General features: G+C 34.5%; 1 protein-coding gene across 21 annotated transcripts in view; it reads right to left on the bottom strand.

Moving 5' to 3' along the window:
- The window catches only part of SOX5 (SRY-box transcription factor 5), a 946,176-nt gene that overhangs the window by 274,043 nt on the left and 652,548 nt on the right, over positions 1–19,585 (bottom strand). For all 21 annotated transcript variants that reach the window (XM_088798391.1, XM_088798399.1, XM_088798419.1 and 18 more), the window contains one exon: positions 18,702–18,912. In XM_088798391.1, the coding sequence (XP_088654517.1) occupies positions 18,702–18,912 (211 nt within the window). The remainder of the gene's footprint in view (positions 1–18,701; positions 18,913–19,585) is intronic.

Here is a 19,585-nt window from a genome sequence, read left to right on the forward strand (position 1 = left end):
TGCTGTATATAACAAACATTAGAAACATATGTAATTACCCACTTTAAAAATATTTTTAAATTATCTTTCCATTTTAGTTATTTTACCTATACTATTTTTCTACGTTGGTGTGATGATCAATTTTACTCAAGAATATGCTCATGGAAGATATTTTAAAACAGAATTCTAATTTTGTTTGCCTTTTTAATCACTTTTTAAAATAGGTTAGAAATAGGTATAAATTGCAAAAAGGTTTTCATTCAAAGAGTCTTTAAATTATGTTGTGACATTTTCCTTCAGTATACCTTTATGACTGCCCAAGAGTACAACTGACACCCCTGTTAGAGTTAAAGACGTCACTTTAGATATGTAAGGGCTTTGTAATTCTCATAATCTATAAAATAAGGGATGCACATTGGTTAGCAACATTGCCCTTCATCTTGCAATACCTCTGGGAAGGCAGCTTCATATAAGAGAGGAGAATATGATTAAAAATAGGGAAGAAAACACAGGATAATTCGGGATTCTAGCAAAACTAACATTAAAGGTGTCTGCCTTTCATTATTTGGACAAAATTATCACTCAAAGCAACGTAGATAAATTATAAGCCACAAATTTTACAATACGAGATCTTATCTTCTACCCCAATACATTAGTACTAAAACTTCATAGTAAAGTCCAACAACAAACTTTATTTTTATTTGGATTACTGCAGAATACCTAATCAATACTGACAATAATAAACTTGGTGTATATTAGGTCTATAAGAGTTCGCTACTCTTTTTCCTTTTTTTGCTCATATTTCTTAATAAAGAGCTCTCCAATTCTGTTTTTTATTTTCTTCTTCTCATATGTGGACTTAATGAAAACATTGATATAATATCTCTAGGATTCTATATCTAGAAAGAACTATAAAACCAATTTAATGTAATAATTTTATTTTCAAATAAAAGAAAATAAAGCATGTGCCCAAGATTACATAGATGATAGAGTAAAAACTAGCACCACGGTTTTCATAATTCAGTATTTCCACTTCCTTTAGGAAGAAAGCTAGAAATCCTCTGGTGGATGACTTAATTAAGGTCAGAGATAGCCTATTCAACCACTTAATTAACTCATTCAATTAGGAGTCATTGTGCTAGGGACTCTGGGTAATCGAGTGACTGAGACTCCATTCCTGCCTCTAGAACATGGGCTGACTTCATCTTTAAAGGGCCAGATAGCAAATGATTTGGGCTTTGTGGGCTATACTAACCAACTTTACCATTGTAACACTAAAGTACATTACAGTACAAGACACTACTTCAATATTTAAGTGAATGAGCATGGCTGTGTTCTAATAAAACTTTATTAAAATTTCTTATAATGTTTATGTGTCATAAAATATTTGAATTTCTTATAATGTTCATGTGTCATAAAATATTATTATTCTTAGCTCATTATTCTTAAGTCATACAAAGGCAGACAACAGCCTAGATTTGGCCTATAGGCTGTAGTTTGCTGATGAGTGCTCTAGGAGATCAAAATGTAATGGAGGAGTGACATAGACAAAATTTCTTAAGGGAGGGAAGACGGCGGCTGTTGGAGTTAGCAGAAAGTTCCTGCTAGGGGTGAAACCTAAGCTAAATATCACGAGTGAATAGCCATCATCCAGGTGCAAAGTAAAGTAAAAGGCATTGGAACTAGACATCATAAGCAAAAAAGCAAAAAACAAAAAACACACACAAAAAAAAAACAAACATGGTGGCTGCAAAAAGCCACAGGCGATTCAGCATCACTAGAGCAAAAGTCATAAACAGTGATGCAGGGAATGGTAGGAAAACAGAAACGAAGCTGGAGAGTACAAGACAGGAAGTGAACTCACTGCAACTGAAGGCTGACGACCTACCCACTTTAATACAGATCTGTGGGAGACCAAATAAAAGATACAGGATGGCCCGTGCCAACTGAAGCTCTTCTCCACTTTTGAGAAGAAATTAAGTAACTCTACATCCATATCCCTGAGACTGCTCCACCATTATATCTTCTCCTTGGACATAGAATGAAAAAATAATATACGGATTGCATTTTTTTAACTGCTAGCATGGCATGTCAGAATAAATGTATTAATATTTTGTCCTATATGTACCTGTTATATATGTGTTACATAAAACATACACAGAAACGTGTGTGTGTGTGTGTGTGTGTGTGTTAGAATTCGAGCAGTTTTCTTCAAAATTAACGTTACAATTACAAACTACCTTTTAATGAGTTTTAGCTAATCATTTACATTTTGTATAATGAATCAGCACATGAATCAAGAATTTACAAAGCTATGTGTATTTTAGCCAGATTTAGGTTAGGCACCCATCGTCGTCATCATCATCATGATTTTGGCTCTGCTTCCCAAACATCATTCTGCTGGTACTGAAACAAAAGTTCAAAGATAATATCCTCTACCATTTTAGAGAGTAAAGGCTAAAGATTGATAAAGGAGAAATAATGTATTATGTCTAGCCTTACTAGCTGGATGACCTGGGGAAAGCAATTATAATATATTTAGAGCTACAAATTTTTCTCAGAAAGCTTTGGATAAGCAGAAATCAATAACCTGAAAATACTCAGACAAGATGGGATGATGAGTGAAACTACATTAAAAGAAGTTATGTCATAGAGATAGAGCCAGTGAATACTGTAATACCTTTTTGCACAAGCACTTAAAGTAAATTGGCTGGAGCAGTGATAGTAGCCACATGACCTCCATACGTGACATAAACAACAAAAATATGTATTAATATGTAAATATTAATTCAATTAAAAGGATAAATAATTATGGCATTGATTATAAATATATGCTATAAGTATCCTCCCTCTACCTCAGAGCCCTCTGTACCTCCTCACTCACAGTTCCTTTCACCATGAAGTGACATGCTGTATCTCCTTCAAAAGAATATGAGCAACTTAAGGACAGAAACTTTATTTTTGACTTTTATCTTCTCATTAACCTATAAAATAACTAGTGCATAATAGGACCTCAATGTTTTCTGTCAGAATGAGAGAATGAGTGAATAGCTGAACAAATAAAAACCGAAGGGGTTGCAGAGAAAAGAAGTATTGACTCCATATTGGGTATCAAGAGAGGCTTTATGCAGGATGTTAACAGGAGTCCAAAGGTAATGAAAACATGAGATATAGAACAGAATAGGAGTTCTATTCTGTACTGAGATCCTGATCTGTGTACTTTCTTTTTGTCAAAAACTGTTCTAGGCCAACATTTTTAGTTTGGAGACTGAATGAAATAAATGTTCCTAAAATCTGTTATTCACTATATATTGTGTGTGTGTGTGTGTGTGTGTGTGTGTGTGTGTGTGTGTTATTTATTCATTCTAGAGAAATTGTGGAGATCTAACTGAGCTGGCAAGATTTTTGTCCTGTGTATGCGGTATCGATAAAAAATGACACATATTTAATACTTTTTAAGTTCTGAGTCTTAACAAACAATTATTAGACAATATTCCAGAAGGTTTCATTGGTTAGAATTTAGGTAAAACATTTAAAGAGGCAAGATTGTATACATCTCTATTTAATGCAATATATTTTGAAACTTGCAATTATTTTTAATTTGAATTATTTTAAATACAGAAAACAAAGGAAAAAAATTCTAGCAATAAAAAATAAGGACTCCAAAGCTTACTATGTTTTTGACCTAATTAATATTTTTTAGTATCTCCTAATTATAATATTCTTGAATTAAAAATTGTCTAAAAATGTACAACTTCAACTTATGGTCAGTTCTGTTGGCTCATTCGTAATGGTTCTCAGGAGCTGCATGGAGAAAAGACTAAAGTAAAACAACAAGGTGGCTGTCCTCCTGCCTCACAGAACAAGAATAGCTCAACTTAAGCATGGAGGAGGTAAAACATGATCAAACATGTCTAATCCCCATCTCTTTTATTTTTCTATTGGACATTTTTTTTTTCTCCCTGGAATTTGGAGCACTATACCTTCCTATACAAAGGCTGAGCACAGACCTCTCCTATTTACACTGTACTGCTCTCAACACTGCAATCTCCCTGTTTATGTGAGTTTCTTCACTTACACATGGCATGTTGACATTGATGAAAAATATTAGCAAGCCAGAGCAAAGATGGAAGCAAAAATTAGGGAGAAAAAACAAACAAACAAAAAAAGCGAGAAGAAAACAAAATTCCAAAGGGAGGAAGGTGCATTTTGTTAATTTACGCAGCTTTCTGCTCTCAGGTTGTCCACATGATGAATGTCACTCAGTGGTGTATAAACCTTTCAGGCGAATTTCTACAAACAAAGCATAACTTCTCAGAAAAGAAAGGCTCATGCAACAGAGATTTAATACATCTTGAAACAACAAATCACTTCTTATCTACTAACACACTAAATACTGGCATAGGACCACTGTCCTGCTATGATAAACAGACGTACTCAATTACGGTGTACTTTCCTAGCTACTGATCTCTTTAGTAATTATACCATGCAATGAGCTGTACATTGATATTATATTAATATGTGGGAGGAGAGAACTTAAGTACAAATTAAATCAAGGCTCAGTATTTCAATGAAGCTTACATAGCACCTGAGAACAATGGTATGATTCTTAGAAGGAGAGAAAAAAGGTGATTTGTATACCTCATTTTCAGTCTCTAATGAAAAAGTTTAGAAATGCAAGCTATCTTAGAATTCCTGTCCCTTAACTATCCATTTCAAAGTTGACAAAATTGTCTACCATGTTTCAAAATCACCTGTACTTGTCCTAGTAATAGCAATAACAATCTTTAAAAATACATTTTATATAGATAGACAGGCTGCAATAAAAAGAGAATGGCAAATAGAAAACTTTTTCTACAGACAAAACAGAAGGGATAAAGTTCAAGAAAAGGTTCCTCACCGTTTTGCAGAACTCTCAAACAACTTCTATTGACCAAGAATAGCACACAGTAAACACACGAAACAAAAGAAATGATGAAAGATGTATTTACTTGTTCAAGGCCTTTATTTTTCTTTCTGTTTCATATACACCCACACTAAACAGTCTGGATTGTGTTAATAAATAACCAGTAGCAACTTAAGTGAACCTAGGAGGGGTTTCTATGATGCCGTCAAGTACCAGACAGTTGCTTGGCACGGCTGATACAGTTCTCTACATGTGAGTTGCACGCTCACATAAAAAATAGAGCACATAGGTTAATGGATGGATTCTTTTACCTAGTAGCTACAATGAGAGGAAAGGAAGAAAAATTGGAAAACACTAGTTTTTTGGAATTCTTCAACTTTTTCCAATTTGGGAAGGAACAAGTCAATTTTATGAACCATGTCCTGCCAGAGTAATCTTTTACCAGATAACTTGCTGTGGTTACTTGGAAATTTACTAAAGTATAGCTCCAAATCCTTTAACACGGAGGAGTTTTCATTAGTTTTCAAATCGTTTCCAATGTGGTTTCCATAAACTGAGATCAACTTTGAAATATTCTCAATAAATTTTTCCGTTCCTATTTTCTAAAATATAAAAAAGTCCAGCTAATATGCATGAATTGGGACTAGTATCCATAAACCCAGTGATCAGGGTGTTAAGAGTTTACCTCATTTATGACATTAAATACACAAACAAGAAAGCTGCTGTGTTGTGTCGGCCAGAGACAATTTCAGTATTTTGAGCTTACACTTCATAAAAGTTTGTTTCCAAATGTCCCATGATTGTCTTCCCTAAAGCTATAAGAAAAGTCTAACAGAAATGAAAATAGGCTAAGTCTAATACTATGACAGTAGAAATGAACATGTATGTGTGTGTGTGTGTGTGTGTGTGTGTGTGTGTGTGTGTGTATATATATATATATATATATATATACTCTATCTGTAGATTACATACTCTATCTATCTATCTATCTATCTATCTATCTATATGAGTTAGTGCCTTATAAATGGTTTAATATGATATGTAGATGACCTAGGAAATATTAAAAGATTAAATTAAAATATTAAAAGATGAATATTAAAATATTAAGAGATAGATGAATAAAAGTTAACTTTCAAATTCAGGACATAAAAGAAAAGGGCATTTATTCTGAATTTCACATTACATCTTCCTCTCAGCTGTAAAAGTTCATCATCTAGAAATGGGAGCACAGAGTAGTCTGGTATCCAAAGTGATCAACACGGAAGACGGACTATCTTAATCAATCCCAACGTCCAGGTCATATGCTCATTCGGGTTGCCCTAGCTTCATTGCTCCCTCATGATCTTGGGCATGTTTCTCCTCCACATTAAGGGCAGTTAAGGAAGGCACATGGGGAATCCTTGATGTCTCAGAACTCTGGGAGCAGATGGCAAAGGAAACTCTGAGTGAGCTCTCCACTGACTCTAGTGCTGTCCGTGCCTTCCCCATAAGCAACTCCTATTAAAAAAAAAAGACCAAGCATCCACTACAACAAAACCAAGCAGGCCTATTTAATTAGGGCATTTGCTTGATATCCACTTCTTCATGTTAAACACACAGCCACACAGGCCTAGGAGGTCTGATTAATTTTAATATGCACGGTCGTGACAAGTGCCTCAAGGGTAACTGAGTGAAAAACACATACACAGGCAAACACACAAAATCCTCCAGCTAGTCTAGTCTGACAAATCAGTTTCAGAAAAATGCTGTGTGTGTTGCCCAGATTAGAGTGTTACTATTCAGCGAGGGCCTGAACCTTTAAGGGGAGGGAAAAGAGGCCTCAAAAACAGGTGGCTGGCTCTTCACCCTAGAATAAATGATATGTCCAAAAGCTGTGGCACTAAGCAACAAGAAGGGCTGACGCATTCCCCTAACATTTATTGCTAATGTAGAGCTTGGGTCAATGGGTCTTTTTAAAGCGATCCATGTCTAACTAAAAGTCTGGCACTGACAGTTTTAGTTAAGGACAAGAAAAACAGGGGTACCTTCCTTATCTGAAAGGTTTAGAAAATATTAGAAATGTTTAGGTAAAGAGATATTTGTGATGATTTATACAACCCTGTCATAGTGGACAAACTCATGTATGAGCAGGAATGAAAGAACTCTTCTTATATTAACAGACAAATAGCCACCTTAAGAAAAGAAAGCTGGCTTAATTGTTCACCGAAGTTACAAACATTTAGGACATAATCTTAAGTATGATTACATTTTTACTAACAAAAGTACAACTTCGAGTTAGAAAACAAAAGCACTAGTTACAAAGAAAAATAGAAGCCTTCTTGGACCACATGGGTTTCCTGTACAGATGACACTCCAACTATGAAAGAGATCCCCAAGGGCTATCCCTGAGCCTTTGCAATCCAAGTTAGAAGTTCTTGCAAGAAAATAGAAATTAATTTTCTATAACACTTAATAAAATCAACAATATCACGGGAAACCACTATGGTGGATACCACTTAAAGGAGATGACAGTGAACAACTTTCACTTTAGTGCTGAAAAATTACAAGGCTTCAAACTCAGCGTACCGTGTGTGCTAAAGTTAAAACACTTATTCCTGAAGAAATAGGCTCTACGGCATTTGAGGGTGTCTTCTTGTCCTCATCTTTAAAAAATAAACTCCTTTCTTTATCATTTTATGAGTGTCGATTTCCATACGGCGGTGCCTTTGAAAAGGTTGCCTGGAGGTGAGACTCTAGATTGCTCCACAAAAAGAGAGACATTTTCCAGTGACAGACGGCATAGATGAACACATAGCCACAATGCATTAGAAGGAGCCTCTAACAGCAGCAGGAGTGTGAGGAACAAAACTTAAAAGGGCTCAATTGAAAAGTACCCTTGTTTGTCCTTCAGTGGAACAGCACTTACAAAGCCTCTTCAACATGTACTTTGTCAAAAGGACAGTGAGTAACTAAACAAAAGCAACTCAAACCTCTGCCAATTAAAGTATCTTTAGGCTTTTCCCCTGATCCGTTCACTTTTTATTTTTTCCCACCTCATCAAGCGAGGTTTTAAAACAAGAGTGGATTTCAAAGTGAATTTCAAATATTCTTAATTTAATGGAATGCTTTGGGATTTTGAATTTAGGAAAGCCAATCTCTAATTCCCTATAAAAATAGTAATTAAAAAGTTAGTAGAATTAGGGGGTAATTTTGAATTTCTGTGTCAACTTGTCTATTGATGTAATATGGTTCAATTTAATTTCTAAAGGGTTGTTCAACAACAGACATTTAAATTATAAGAACAGGCATTGTGATTTATAATGTAAACTCAAACATCAAACAAGCAATGCCTGCAGGGATGTTCACAAGGCCAAATATCATGCACCAGGGTCCTGTCTTTTCCACAGAATAATTACATATAATGCTACAACACACCACATATGAAAATAGCCTGCTTATATCTTCTACTTTAACCCTAAAATAAGTCTTAAAACAAGGGGAAAATGCTTTATGTCCATTTAGAGGATCTAAGGGTTCTATATGTCAACACGTGTGTAATAAAAATGGAAAGGCCATTAACACATAACTAATCTGGGGGGGGGGAAGCACAAGTAAAGTAACATAGAAGGTGCAATCAACTAAACTATTATTTTCAATAGATGTGACAGATGGAAATGTGGAAAAGATATATTATATAATATCCATACATATTTTTAAATTTTGAGAGGATAATTCAATACCAACAATTCATAAAGCTTTGTTTCATAAACTTCTAGTTATAACCTTAAAAATTGCTCAACCCATTCCTAAAAATGGTGCAATGGAGTTAAGTGTAAATTTTTTTTATATTTGCCACTGAGAATTTTTATCGTACTACGTGATGTCATAGTGATATCCATTTATGTTTTTCCATCTAAGAGAACAATCTTCCCCATTGTATCTGCTAGACAGAGAGAGAGAGAGAGAGAGAGAGAGAGAGAGAGAGAGAGACAGAGACAGAGAGACAGAGACAGAGACAGAGACAGAGAGAGAATGAGAATGAAAATCCTAGTCTTTTCTTCATCCAATTATGGTTCTTAGGATCTATAGATGACTCAGCGTGATGGCTTGAGGTCTGTCACAATATATACTTTTCAACTCATCCCATTATTTTTATTAGTTCTCACAAGAAGAGAACTCTTTTTGTGAAGTCTGTACTAAAATCAATGAACTGTTTCATGTAAAGTAACTCTGGGTGACTTTGGTACTAGGTTGTGTCTTTAGGATCTTGCATATACAACTGTGAACAACGATTTTCTGAAAAAATTCAGAAAAATAAGTTCCTGTTGTGTAAATAATGATAAAGTCTAGCTAGAGTAGAAACAAAATTTCACAAATAAATGCAGTTTCTCATACACAAGAAGTACCCTCATCATGGCACAACAATTTTGGAGGTGTGGGTGGCACACTTTAAGAAGGAAGAACACTGACAGATACAGACGCTAAATAAAACCGAGCATATGTGGGATCTGAAAGGAGGATTACACACACACACACACACACACACACACACACACACAAAGAATAAAAAGAACACATCAAAATAGGGGAGGAAAGGAAGAACAAATAATACACATAAGAGACAGCTAAAACCTTAGGAAAATTATGCAACTTTTGGCCAAGAGAGCCTTCGATTACATTCGTCTTCAGTAAACACATTCATATTATTGTAGAAATAAGAAGATAACAAATCCACAAATCCAATGTTAAATCCCTTTCCTACTTTCATGTTGGTTACAATTTGCTATTTTATCTATAACAATTTAAAGAAACTTTCTTTTTGAAAAGTAATTCTTCAGGTAGAAACTTGTCTAAGCACATTTTATTTAGGGAAATTTATGTAATAAATTTCAAAGCAACTACCAATCCCATAATTTTTATGAATGTTATGTTTGCTTGGTTTTTTTGTTTGTTTGTTTTTTTGTTTTGTTTTGTTTTTTTCATTTTTGTTATTGTTGTTGTCAGCCTCTAAATATCCAGAACTTTGCAGGTCTGAATCAGAATTTTTCAGTACATAGAAGCATCCTGGGAGAGTAGCACTGGAAATTATATAATGTTTCCAGTGTACCTAAAATAACGTTTCCAACCAGCCAAGATGTGATAATGACAATAACTGGTACAATTCCAAGTTGGTTATAATTTATAAAGTACTTTCCTGTGCGTTACCTCATTTATTTCCTTCAACAGCACTCTGATGAAAGTATGGCAGTTAGCATTGCCAATTGAGGGCAAATATTCATTACATTAACACAATTATTATAGCAACTTAAAGAAAAATAAATATAATGTTTTTTACAATGTAAATTATAAAGCAGATGCTCAGTTTTATATAAAGAAATCCTTATTTCAAATTAAAAATTGCATTTCCTCAAAATGTTGAAAAATAGATCAAATGACATTCACAAATATTACTAAATACTTGTAACTTATTGCCTCAAAATTGACCAGAGATTAAACTATATAGATGTCACACCTCAATCACATGGTAATCAGTGACAGGATCAGGAGTAAAACTCAAACACTGACTCACAGGTAGTTACTCTTTTTCATCATGGATTGATTGAAAGTAGGATAAGAACTATGGACTATGTCTCAAAAATGCACAAAAATACATATTCTCACCATTTTGCATACACCTTTCCAGAATTTATAAGACCTCTGAAGGAATTCATGAATCCTACGTTTGGAAACTCTACCCTGAGGGAATATGTTAGAGTTCTTGGAAGACTGTGGAGAAGAGGCAAGGTGTTGAAAGGAATCAGTTACTTTTCTTTTACCATAGCCCTTCTAAGAGGAACTATGTATGGGGGGGGGTTGTGTTGTGGAGTAAAAGATCCAAAAATAAGCTGCCCCCACCTTGAGCCCATCATAAGAAACAACCTCTCTCTCCCATGCCAGCTCTACACACCTGGAAAAGGGTGCTGGTCTCCATCATGTTAAGACACTATTAAAGAACCAGTTATAGATTTGAATTCTGGAAAATTATTCATAGATCAATACAATTCACTTCTCACTTTGCCTACCGCAGTGGAGGAAAATTATTATCTATGGCCTCAAAATCAAAGATAATACCAACATATTTCCTTAGAGAAATGTGCAATATTAGAGTTATTTAAAAGATTAATGTGAATGTAAATGTGTATTTTAATTCTGTGATACATAAGATCCTGGATCTTATATATCTAGTTTTGTGACCCATGACAACACTTTAACCTCCAAGTCAGAGAACTGAAAGTAATGATCTCAAAGATTCAATTACACAAGAGTATGCATAGAATGAAAAGAAAGATGGAGAAAATAGGGTGAATGAAATAAATAGGTTGCAAGGTTAAGGAAGAATGTGAGTACGGCATGAAGAAAAGAGGGCAGTAAAAGCTCAAAAAGAATACAAATGAAACCTCGTTATTTTTTAGAGGAGTGGAAACAAAGGCAATAAAATGTGATTTAGTGGTTAGACTGTCATCCATCATTAACAGAAACAATCACCTACTATGGACCAAGCCCATTATTAGGATGCAGAGGCACAAATAATTGAACCAAGAACTCTTCATTCTGCCATTCACGTACTTACCATGGTGGAAGAGAGAAAGTAAATAAGCAATGGTGACAATGTGATAAGAGCTACCATGTTTCCCCGAAAATAAGACCTAGCCAGACAATCAGCTCTAATGCATATTTTGGAGCAAATATTAATATAAGACCCAGTATTATATTATATTACATTACATTACATTACATTACATTACATTACATTACATTACATTACATTACATTACATTATATTATACTCGGTATTATATTATAGTAAAATAAGACTGGGTCTTATATTAATTTTTGCTCCAAAAGACGCATTACAGCTGATTGTTCGGCTAGGTCTTATTTTGGGAGAAACACAGTAGTAGAGATGAGATCATGTTAGCAATGTACACTAAGCCAAATTCTGATAAAGGTGTTCAGAGAAAGTATTGAGTCATAAAAGGTGAATACATATTTCTTAGGTAGATAAGACAGGGAACAGTATTTAAGGCAGAGGAAACAGCATAGGAAAAGGGAGAGTAGTATTAAAAATAAAGTGTTGCAAGGACTGCATGCAGTTTGACAAGATAGGATGAGAACATGTACCGTGGAGAGTGTTGGGAAAATAAGATGAAGAGAAAAGTCAGATTATATATGAGTCAGATTATATATGCTCTTGTGTACAATGCCAAGTAGTTTTGTGGAAAATAATAATGTTGATCTAATTCTAGCTTCTCCCTATAACGAGAACATGTACAAGTTACTAAGTCACAGTTTTTCATTTGTAAGGTAAGAAATGATACCAATTCAGAGTGTTTGAGTAGTAAATGAAGTAGCTCACATAACGTTTGGCAGAAGGATCATATATTTATGAAGGTCTCTCACCTCCTTTCCCCACAACAGCAATGGAGCAACACTGAAACAGTTTAAAAATCTTTTCAACAAGTATTTTGAATATTTAGTATGTGCACTATTTTCACTCTTGAGTTTACTATAGGTATATAAACTGACAAATGTAGAATTATATTATAGAAAAGTAAGGGTAATAACAGAGGCAAGTAACAGTTCTTAAAAAGATGAAAATGGTAACACAGGGAGTGCAAATAACTCTAGCAACTCAGATTTGGATAGATGAGCAGCAGAATTACGGATAGAAGGGATGGGATCAAGAAAAGGTGAGTTTTGTTTGTTGAGTTTCTAGGGGGAGAAGATGTAAATGCGTCTCTAAGCTGAAATAGCAATCCCAAAGGGATATTGAAGGTAGCATAGAAGGTATTATAGAAAAGTTAAAGTAAGAGCCTGTTGTAATCTTTCTATCTAAAATATTTTATTTTAAATCAGGTATCTAAAATTCTCATCAAGGTAAACTTATTTTTCACCTGAACTGTTAATTGAACCTAAAGTTTGAATGAAAATTAAGTTAATGTCTGAATCTGATCTAAATTTAAATACTGTTCTATATTTATAGACCATCCTTAGCTACCTGGCACTTGAGAACATAGGAGATTTACAACACTTGTCTATTTTGGCTTTATTAGCTAAATCAACATATCTGGTTGTCGTGGATTTGTTTAAATTTAATGAACAGTGAAATACTCTTGAAAACAAAGATGAGGTGGTGACATTATTTCTAAAAGATCAAGAAAAAGTGAATAAGAATATTGAAATGCGTGGTGTAACTGAACAGGAAAAAAAAGGAACCTGGACCTGTAGGATGTGAATTGAATTCTCATTCTGGTTATAACACCAACTTTCTCTTTCTCTCTGTGTGTCTCTCTCTCTGTCTCTCTGTGTCTCTCTGTGTCTCTCTGTGTCTCTGTCTCTGTCTCTGTCTCTGTCTCTCTCTCTCTCCCTCCCTCCCCTTCTCTCTCTCCCTATCCCTCCCTCCCTCTTTGTCAAAAATGATAATAGAAGCCTAAAATGTGTCTACATTTCATTCCAATTTCTCTTATTTCACAATTAATTTGCTCCCATTTTTCTAAAACAAGTTTTTATTAAGATACCTTTCCAAGGTTTTTGTTTTGTTTTTGTTTTTGCTTTTTTGTTGTTTAGGTTTGGTTTTTTTGTTTTGTTTTGTTTTGTTTTTTAGCACTTTAAACTCAAACAGTTTAAGCCAAGCTGATTTTCAATTAAAAAACTTTTGGAAATGTGATCATCACTGAGCCATGAGAAATTGACTTTAGTAGAAAATTACTGAATACTACTTTAGTATTCAATATTTCAAAGGAACTTAGGCACACATGGGCTAAAGAGCAACATTAAATTATTACTGGCAAAATTCCCAATTGGAAGAAAGAGTATAACTAGTGATTAAGGGCACGGATTCTAGTTAAAGGTTGACTTCATTTCAAATAAGGACCTTGACAGTCACCCTGTGGCGTATTAAATCATTGGTTTCCTCATCTGAAAATGGAGATAATAGGAAACAATATTTAGTTCATGTGTATGGCTTCCTGAAATTGGAATATCTATACATAGCAACCTTGGTTATAAAGTTTATGCAAAGATTAAATGAAGTGTTTCATAATAAATTATACAACACTACATAACACATGATATGCACTGAATATATGCTACCTTTTTTCCCTCAATATGTCATAATTTATTCAAAACCTTGATATAGGAATTACGTGTCACATATTATGACATTAAAATTCATTGTCGTTCCTAGCTGCTAGTTAAAAAATCATCTGATGGAGCACAGTTACTATCAAATATAAAATAACTATGTTATATCCACCAGGTATTTTGAACTGTGAATTTACTATGAACTTTGGTGTGCTTCATGTCATTTAAACTGACACCAGACAAATAAGAATCTTTAGCATTGAACCATTTTGATTAATTCCAGGTAAAACTTCTGATGGAGGAAAAAAGATACAAACAAAAATACACCAACATATTTTCCCAATACGTACAACTGTTAAAATATTTGAATTAATTGCCTGAAAAAATCATCTAGTTGGGATAAGAGAGCCATTTTTTCTTCAACTCATATGCAAAACTATCTTTATAACCATTTCGTCTCAGTGGCCTCCTATTGTATGACACACTGTTCTCCTATAACTTCTAAATTCCTGTTAGTTTGCTCTTGGCAGGGAGAAGGTCGGAAATAATACGGTCTTTCTATTGAAATCAGTTCTCCCTCCTCAATGAGAAGAAGCAAAGGCATGAAAGTGGCACCCTCGTAATAATTTAGCTAGGGCTTAATGAAATTTTCATCACAACCTGCTGTTCATTTTAATGGACTTCGAAAAACAATGGGAAAAAAATAGCTGGAGGGAATAAAAGATTTCTCTGTGGCATATATTTGTGAGCTTAACATTTAGTTCCATTCACCCTATCTCTGCTCCCCCATCCCCATATTGCTGCTCCCATCCCAGAGCTTTAACAATGCTTTGTAGTTTTCCGAGTATACATTTTGCAGTTCTTTTGTTAAATGCATTCCTAAGTACTTTATTCTTTTGATGCTCTAGTACATCACAGAGGTACAGATCATTTGTTTGTCCTGTACACAGTGTCACTGTCCTGTTGCTTGAATGATGTCAGGTTTTGGTGTCCATTCTCATATCCAACCTTACCCTTTGATTAATGGACTCTTTAAAGTTAGTGTAACTTTCCACTTGCTGTTGAGACTTTTACACATTTCCCAAAATAATTTCCCCATTTTTCTCTCTTTGCAGTAAAATTTAAAAAATAAAAATCCTATCCCTTTTCTATGGTACAATTTTCTGCTTTGCCATTATTATTTCTCTTAGTGACTAAGGTCATCACTTTACTGAAATACATAAATTGCTCCTTGATAAATCTCCCAGTTGTTATAGTTCTTAAAGATTCTTGCCATCGCAAATATCTTTACCAAGAAAAGTGAGTCTATTTACATTTCTGTGTACTCAAATTACGTCTGAGAATCTTGTGTGGGTAAACATAAAATGTATCTTAGTGGTTCTGTATTCATATAAAAATTATCTGTCTGGAACTCATGCTTTCAGAACTTGCCATGTTCAATTTATATCCTAGTTTTCTATAAAGACTATCTCTGTATTTTCTCAAAATCTTTATATTATTCAATAACAAGTCACTCTTGAGCTCAGCTTTTACTATATTTGCAGGGGAAAGAAAAAAAAGTTATACGAAATGCAATAATGAAGACACTCTAATGTACACATGTAATAGTAATGTTTCTTTGTGTCAACTCTTCCTTCTGTGGATGTTGTATTTCCGCTCTTTTGCATGTGTAGTTACTAGATATTGTACTTTTCTCCTAATTCCCAATACCTCTTAATGTCTCCTGCTAGGGAAATTGGGGGGCACTGTCTCCTGCCCACTTTCCTGTTGGAAATTATTCATTTGGCTTTGCCCTGTCATATACTTCCAAATTAGGCGTATGTGCATCTACTTGGAAGGAAGTCAACATAATACACTGGGGGAAAAGCAAGGTCATATACCAAATTTCCATAGAGGACATCATCTAAAGGTAACCCCCACCCCAAACTACTTTGTAAGACAATACATTCCACTTCAATCCTGGTTCTTCCTAGGCCTTAGTCTTGGACCAGGAACACATTACAACAAAAATTAGAAATTAACAGGGAAATACTTCCTAACTCATACTATGAAGCCAGCATTATCCTAATAACAAAATCAGATAAATACATTACATGAAAAACTGCAGAACTGGAACAGGGAATATACTAGATGAATTTGCAGCATCTTATAGTGCTACTAAGTAAAGAAGTGCTCAAAAATGAAACAAAACCCATAATAATAGTGGTATGTCAAAGTGACACAGAAGTCAATGGAAAGTGTTTCCAGCAGCCAAAGTTAGGATGATTTGAGTAAAAAAATAACATAGATTGGATTATAACTCAAAGTACAAAATAAATGTCCTAGAATCCATAATTATATAAATAAATTATTGAGTAAATTAATAAATGGAAACATGGAGAAAAGTTCTAAATAAATTATGTAGATACTCCACTATAAAGAAGGGGAAGCACAGCTCCCTACTCCTTAAATTTGGGTTGCACATAGCACCATTTTTCCAAAGATTATGGTATGGAAAGGGGACAAGGGAACTTTACAGTGAAGAAATGTGACAAATACGGTATCAGCCAGCTGATCAAGGTCAACATCAACATTCATAAATCATGTAGGAAGTAAGTATCCTCGATATGATGTGACAAAAATGGTATATCACTTCTGTGGCTTTCCTCCCAAAACCTATAACCCTGGTTTAATTAAGGGTAAATCACCAGACAAATTACAATGGAGGGGCATTCTACAACATATCTGAACAGCATTCCTCAAAATTTTTAAGGTTATCAAAATCAAGAACAGTCTGAGAAACTGTCACAGCCAATAAGGAGCCCAAGGAGACATGCCAACTAAATGTGATGTGTTATCCTTGAAGGCATCCTAGAACAGAAAAAGCACATGTGGTGAAAACAAAGATATCTGAATAAATTGTAGGCTTTAGTTAATAATAATGTATCACAACATAAAATATGCAAAATAATTTTAAAAACAGAACATTAATCATGCAAAATGAATAGAGTATGTAAAAAAAGATTTAAAAATCGTAAGGTTAAAAGATGTAATATCAGAGAGCTATGATTTTGAGTGATTTTTATTCTATTCCTTTTAATTTTTTTTTTTAAACAATTCTTATAGTAAGACAAATATTTTTAATATCAGAAAAAAATTCCAGCGTATTGAAAAAAAGGTTGTCTGGGTCCTCCTCAAAACCCCATTTTTTAATCTCCATGAGATGGGAGCCAAAAAGTCTTTGGCTGATTAGATTATCTCTGAAATTCCTTCCAAGTGCAAGATCATGTGAATTACATCAATTTTAACTAAAATCCATGTCCTAAATATGCATCTGGAATTTTAATCACCACATAACTCCCAAATATACTGGTTAATACATATTTTATGCCAGATATACTCATAATTTACCAGTGTCCTAACAACAGGCTAAAAATGAGTCTCAGTGCTACATAGTACAAATGCAGTATAGTTTTGGTATAAAATATGTCTTTTTATGTCTCTGTTTTTTTGTTTGTTTTAATTTTCCATCTGAGTTTGAAATAGGAAGCATGTTCCTGTGTGCAATGTGGTTTCCATGCTCAGGATGGGCACAGGTTAAACAGGATTTAGTAAACAGCTGTAACATAAAGGATGACTGTCAGGTATGCATAAATTATCCAACTTACATCAGCTGCTTTATTAGCTTGTTTGCTTTAATTTTAAGATTAGTCCATGTGCATATCACCTAAAGGTTACTATCAGTAACCATTAAAAGAGATTTAGAAGATGAAATCTTGAAAGAAAGGCATCCTGGACGTTGAACAAATGGGAACATCAGCATAGCTAACAGAGTTAGAGAATCATTTTTCATATATGCAATAGGCTTAGCCATATTAAGTTTGGACTATATAAGAAACAGTCCTAACTAGTAAGGTAACATAAGATGCATTCATATATAAATGTTATAAAATGTAACGAAGTTGTAAAATGGTCTTGGGGAAAAAATTGGAGATGAACAAACTGTACGATAGGTATTTGGCATGCAGGTAATGACTATTCTGGGCTCTGCAAGCCACATTCTATTTTATTTCTTTTTTTCCAACCATGAAACATTTTTATTAGCAGTTCTAATTTCACATTCTATTAGTGCCTCAATTAATTGATGTGAAGCCATACAACACGTGTATTAATTAATAATTCATTATTAGGATACCTGCATACTATTACAGGCAATTCACTACTCACTGTGTTTCGCCATTCAAGACTGTTGACCACAGGGGAGTAAAAAGGAAATGGATGGATACTAATTAGATTGATTGTTGGACAAACTACTCCACATTTGTGCCAAATTGAGATATGCCTATAATAGTACCTTGGGAACACAGAGGAAACCATTCCAGCCACAAAGTGTGCTTTCCTTCCTATGAACTGGGGAGGCCCTCCTGGGTAGAACTACTTCCCATTCACCTTGAAACCCCAGCCTCACACATAGTAAGCACTGATTGGATCTTTAAGTTTTACTCAACTGCAGATTATGTGTGAAAAGAAGAAGACATCCCAACAGAAATGAATGACAGCAAAAATTGGAGTGGCCACACTGAAATGTTTCTGAAAAAATTCTACCCATCTTCATGGCTTTAGGTTTCTATGTTGTGCAATTTAACTTAGAGAGGATACGTCAAGAAAACAGAATTAGCAGTTAAAACCAAACTCTTACAATGACAGCAACAACTTTCTTCTCCAGCCTTTTTACCTTCTGGCTCATTTTTGATGAGCTCTTCCATTTTCCTCTGCTTCAAGGTGTCAACAACATCAGCTAAGCTGCCTTTGCGCCGTTCGGGAGTTCCCAGGGCTGTGCTCGACAGGCACTCGCCACTCTGCCGCCCACCTTCTTCTGCCTTCTGAGGTGAGGTAGATGAGTTGTGTGGGGCAAATGAAGACATCACTTTATTGCCATCAACTTCCTGCAAGAAGAAGCAAAGGGAAAAAAAAAAAAAAATCTTTAAAATTCAGGACGTTTTTAAATGGGTGACGTGACTTACTCAGCTGAAACATTAAAGAGTGAAATGTCACTCTGCAAGAGCTAAAGGATGAGAGAAATTTTGACAAAGAATACATTAACTCTACAGGCTAGCACGAGAGAGAATCAAAGCCCAATTCATCGGAGCAATAAAAATATGGAAATGCTGTCCCTTAGACTGAGCACAAATGGCACTATAGACTTATACAAAGCCTATATTGATGAGATTCACTTATGTTTCTGCTTTCGTTTGAAAGTCTTCGATTTTCCTATGAACGTTAAATGTAGCAGTCATCTCTATTCAACCTCCTCATGACATTGTAATGCTTAAACAACATTACATATACTTTAATTTTCATTTTAAGTAGCCACCTCTTCTTGACGGCAGTCCTAATAAAAAGAGGGTTCTTCACCTCCCTCTCATTCTTTTAAGAAAGCATCAGCCACACAGGTTATTCTGACATCAGAAAGGAATATTGCAGGTACATTTCTGTTTATGTTAAAGATATTTCCAATTCCATTTGTTACCTCAAGCACTGTTTCTGTCAATACTCTTTGACATTTTGTACTTTAAGTCTCATGTGCCATATAAAATCGTTTCTTGAAGTCTTTGCCTC

Source organism: Rhinolophus sinicus, chromosome 1 (assembly GCF_057876585.1).
Source record: "Rhinolophus sinicus isolate RSI-liver-muscle chromosome 1, RSI-T2T, whole genome shotgun sequence".
In the NCBI taxonomy this organism is placed as follows: Eukaryota; Metazoa; Chordata; class Mammalia; order Chiroptera; family Rhinolophidae; genus Rhinolophus; species Rhinolophus sinicus.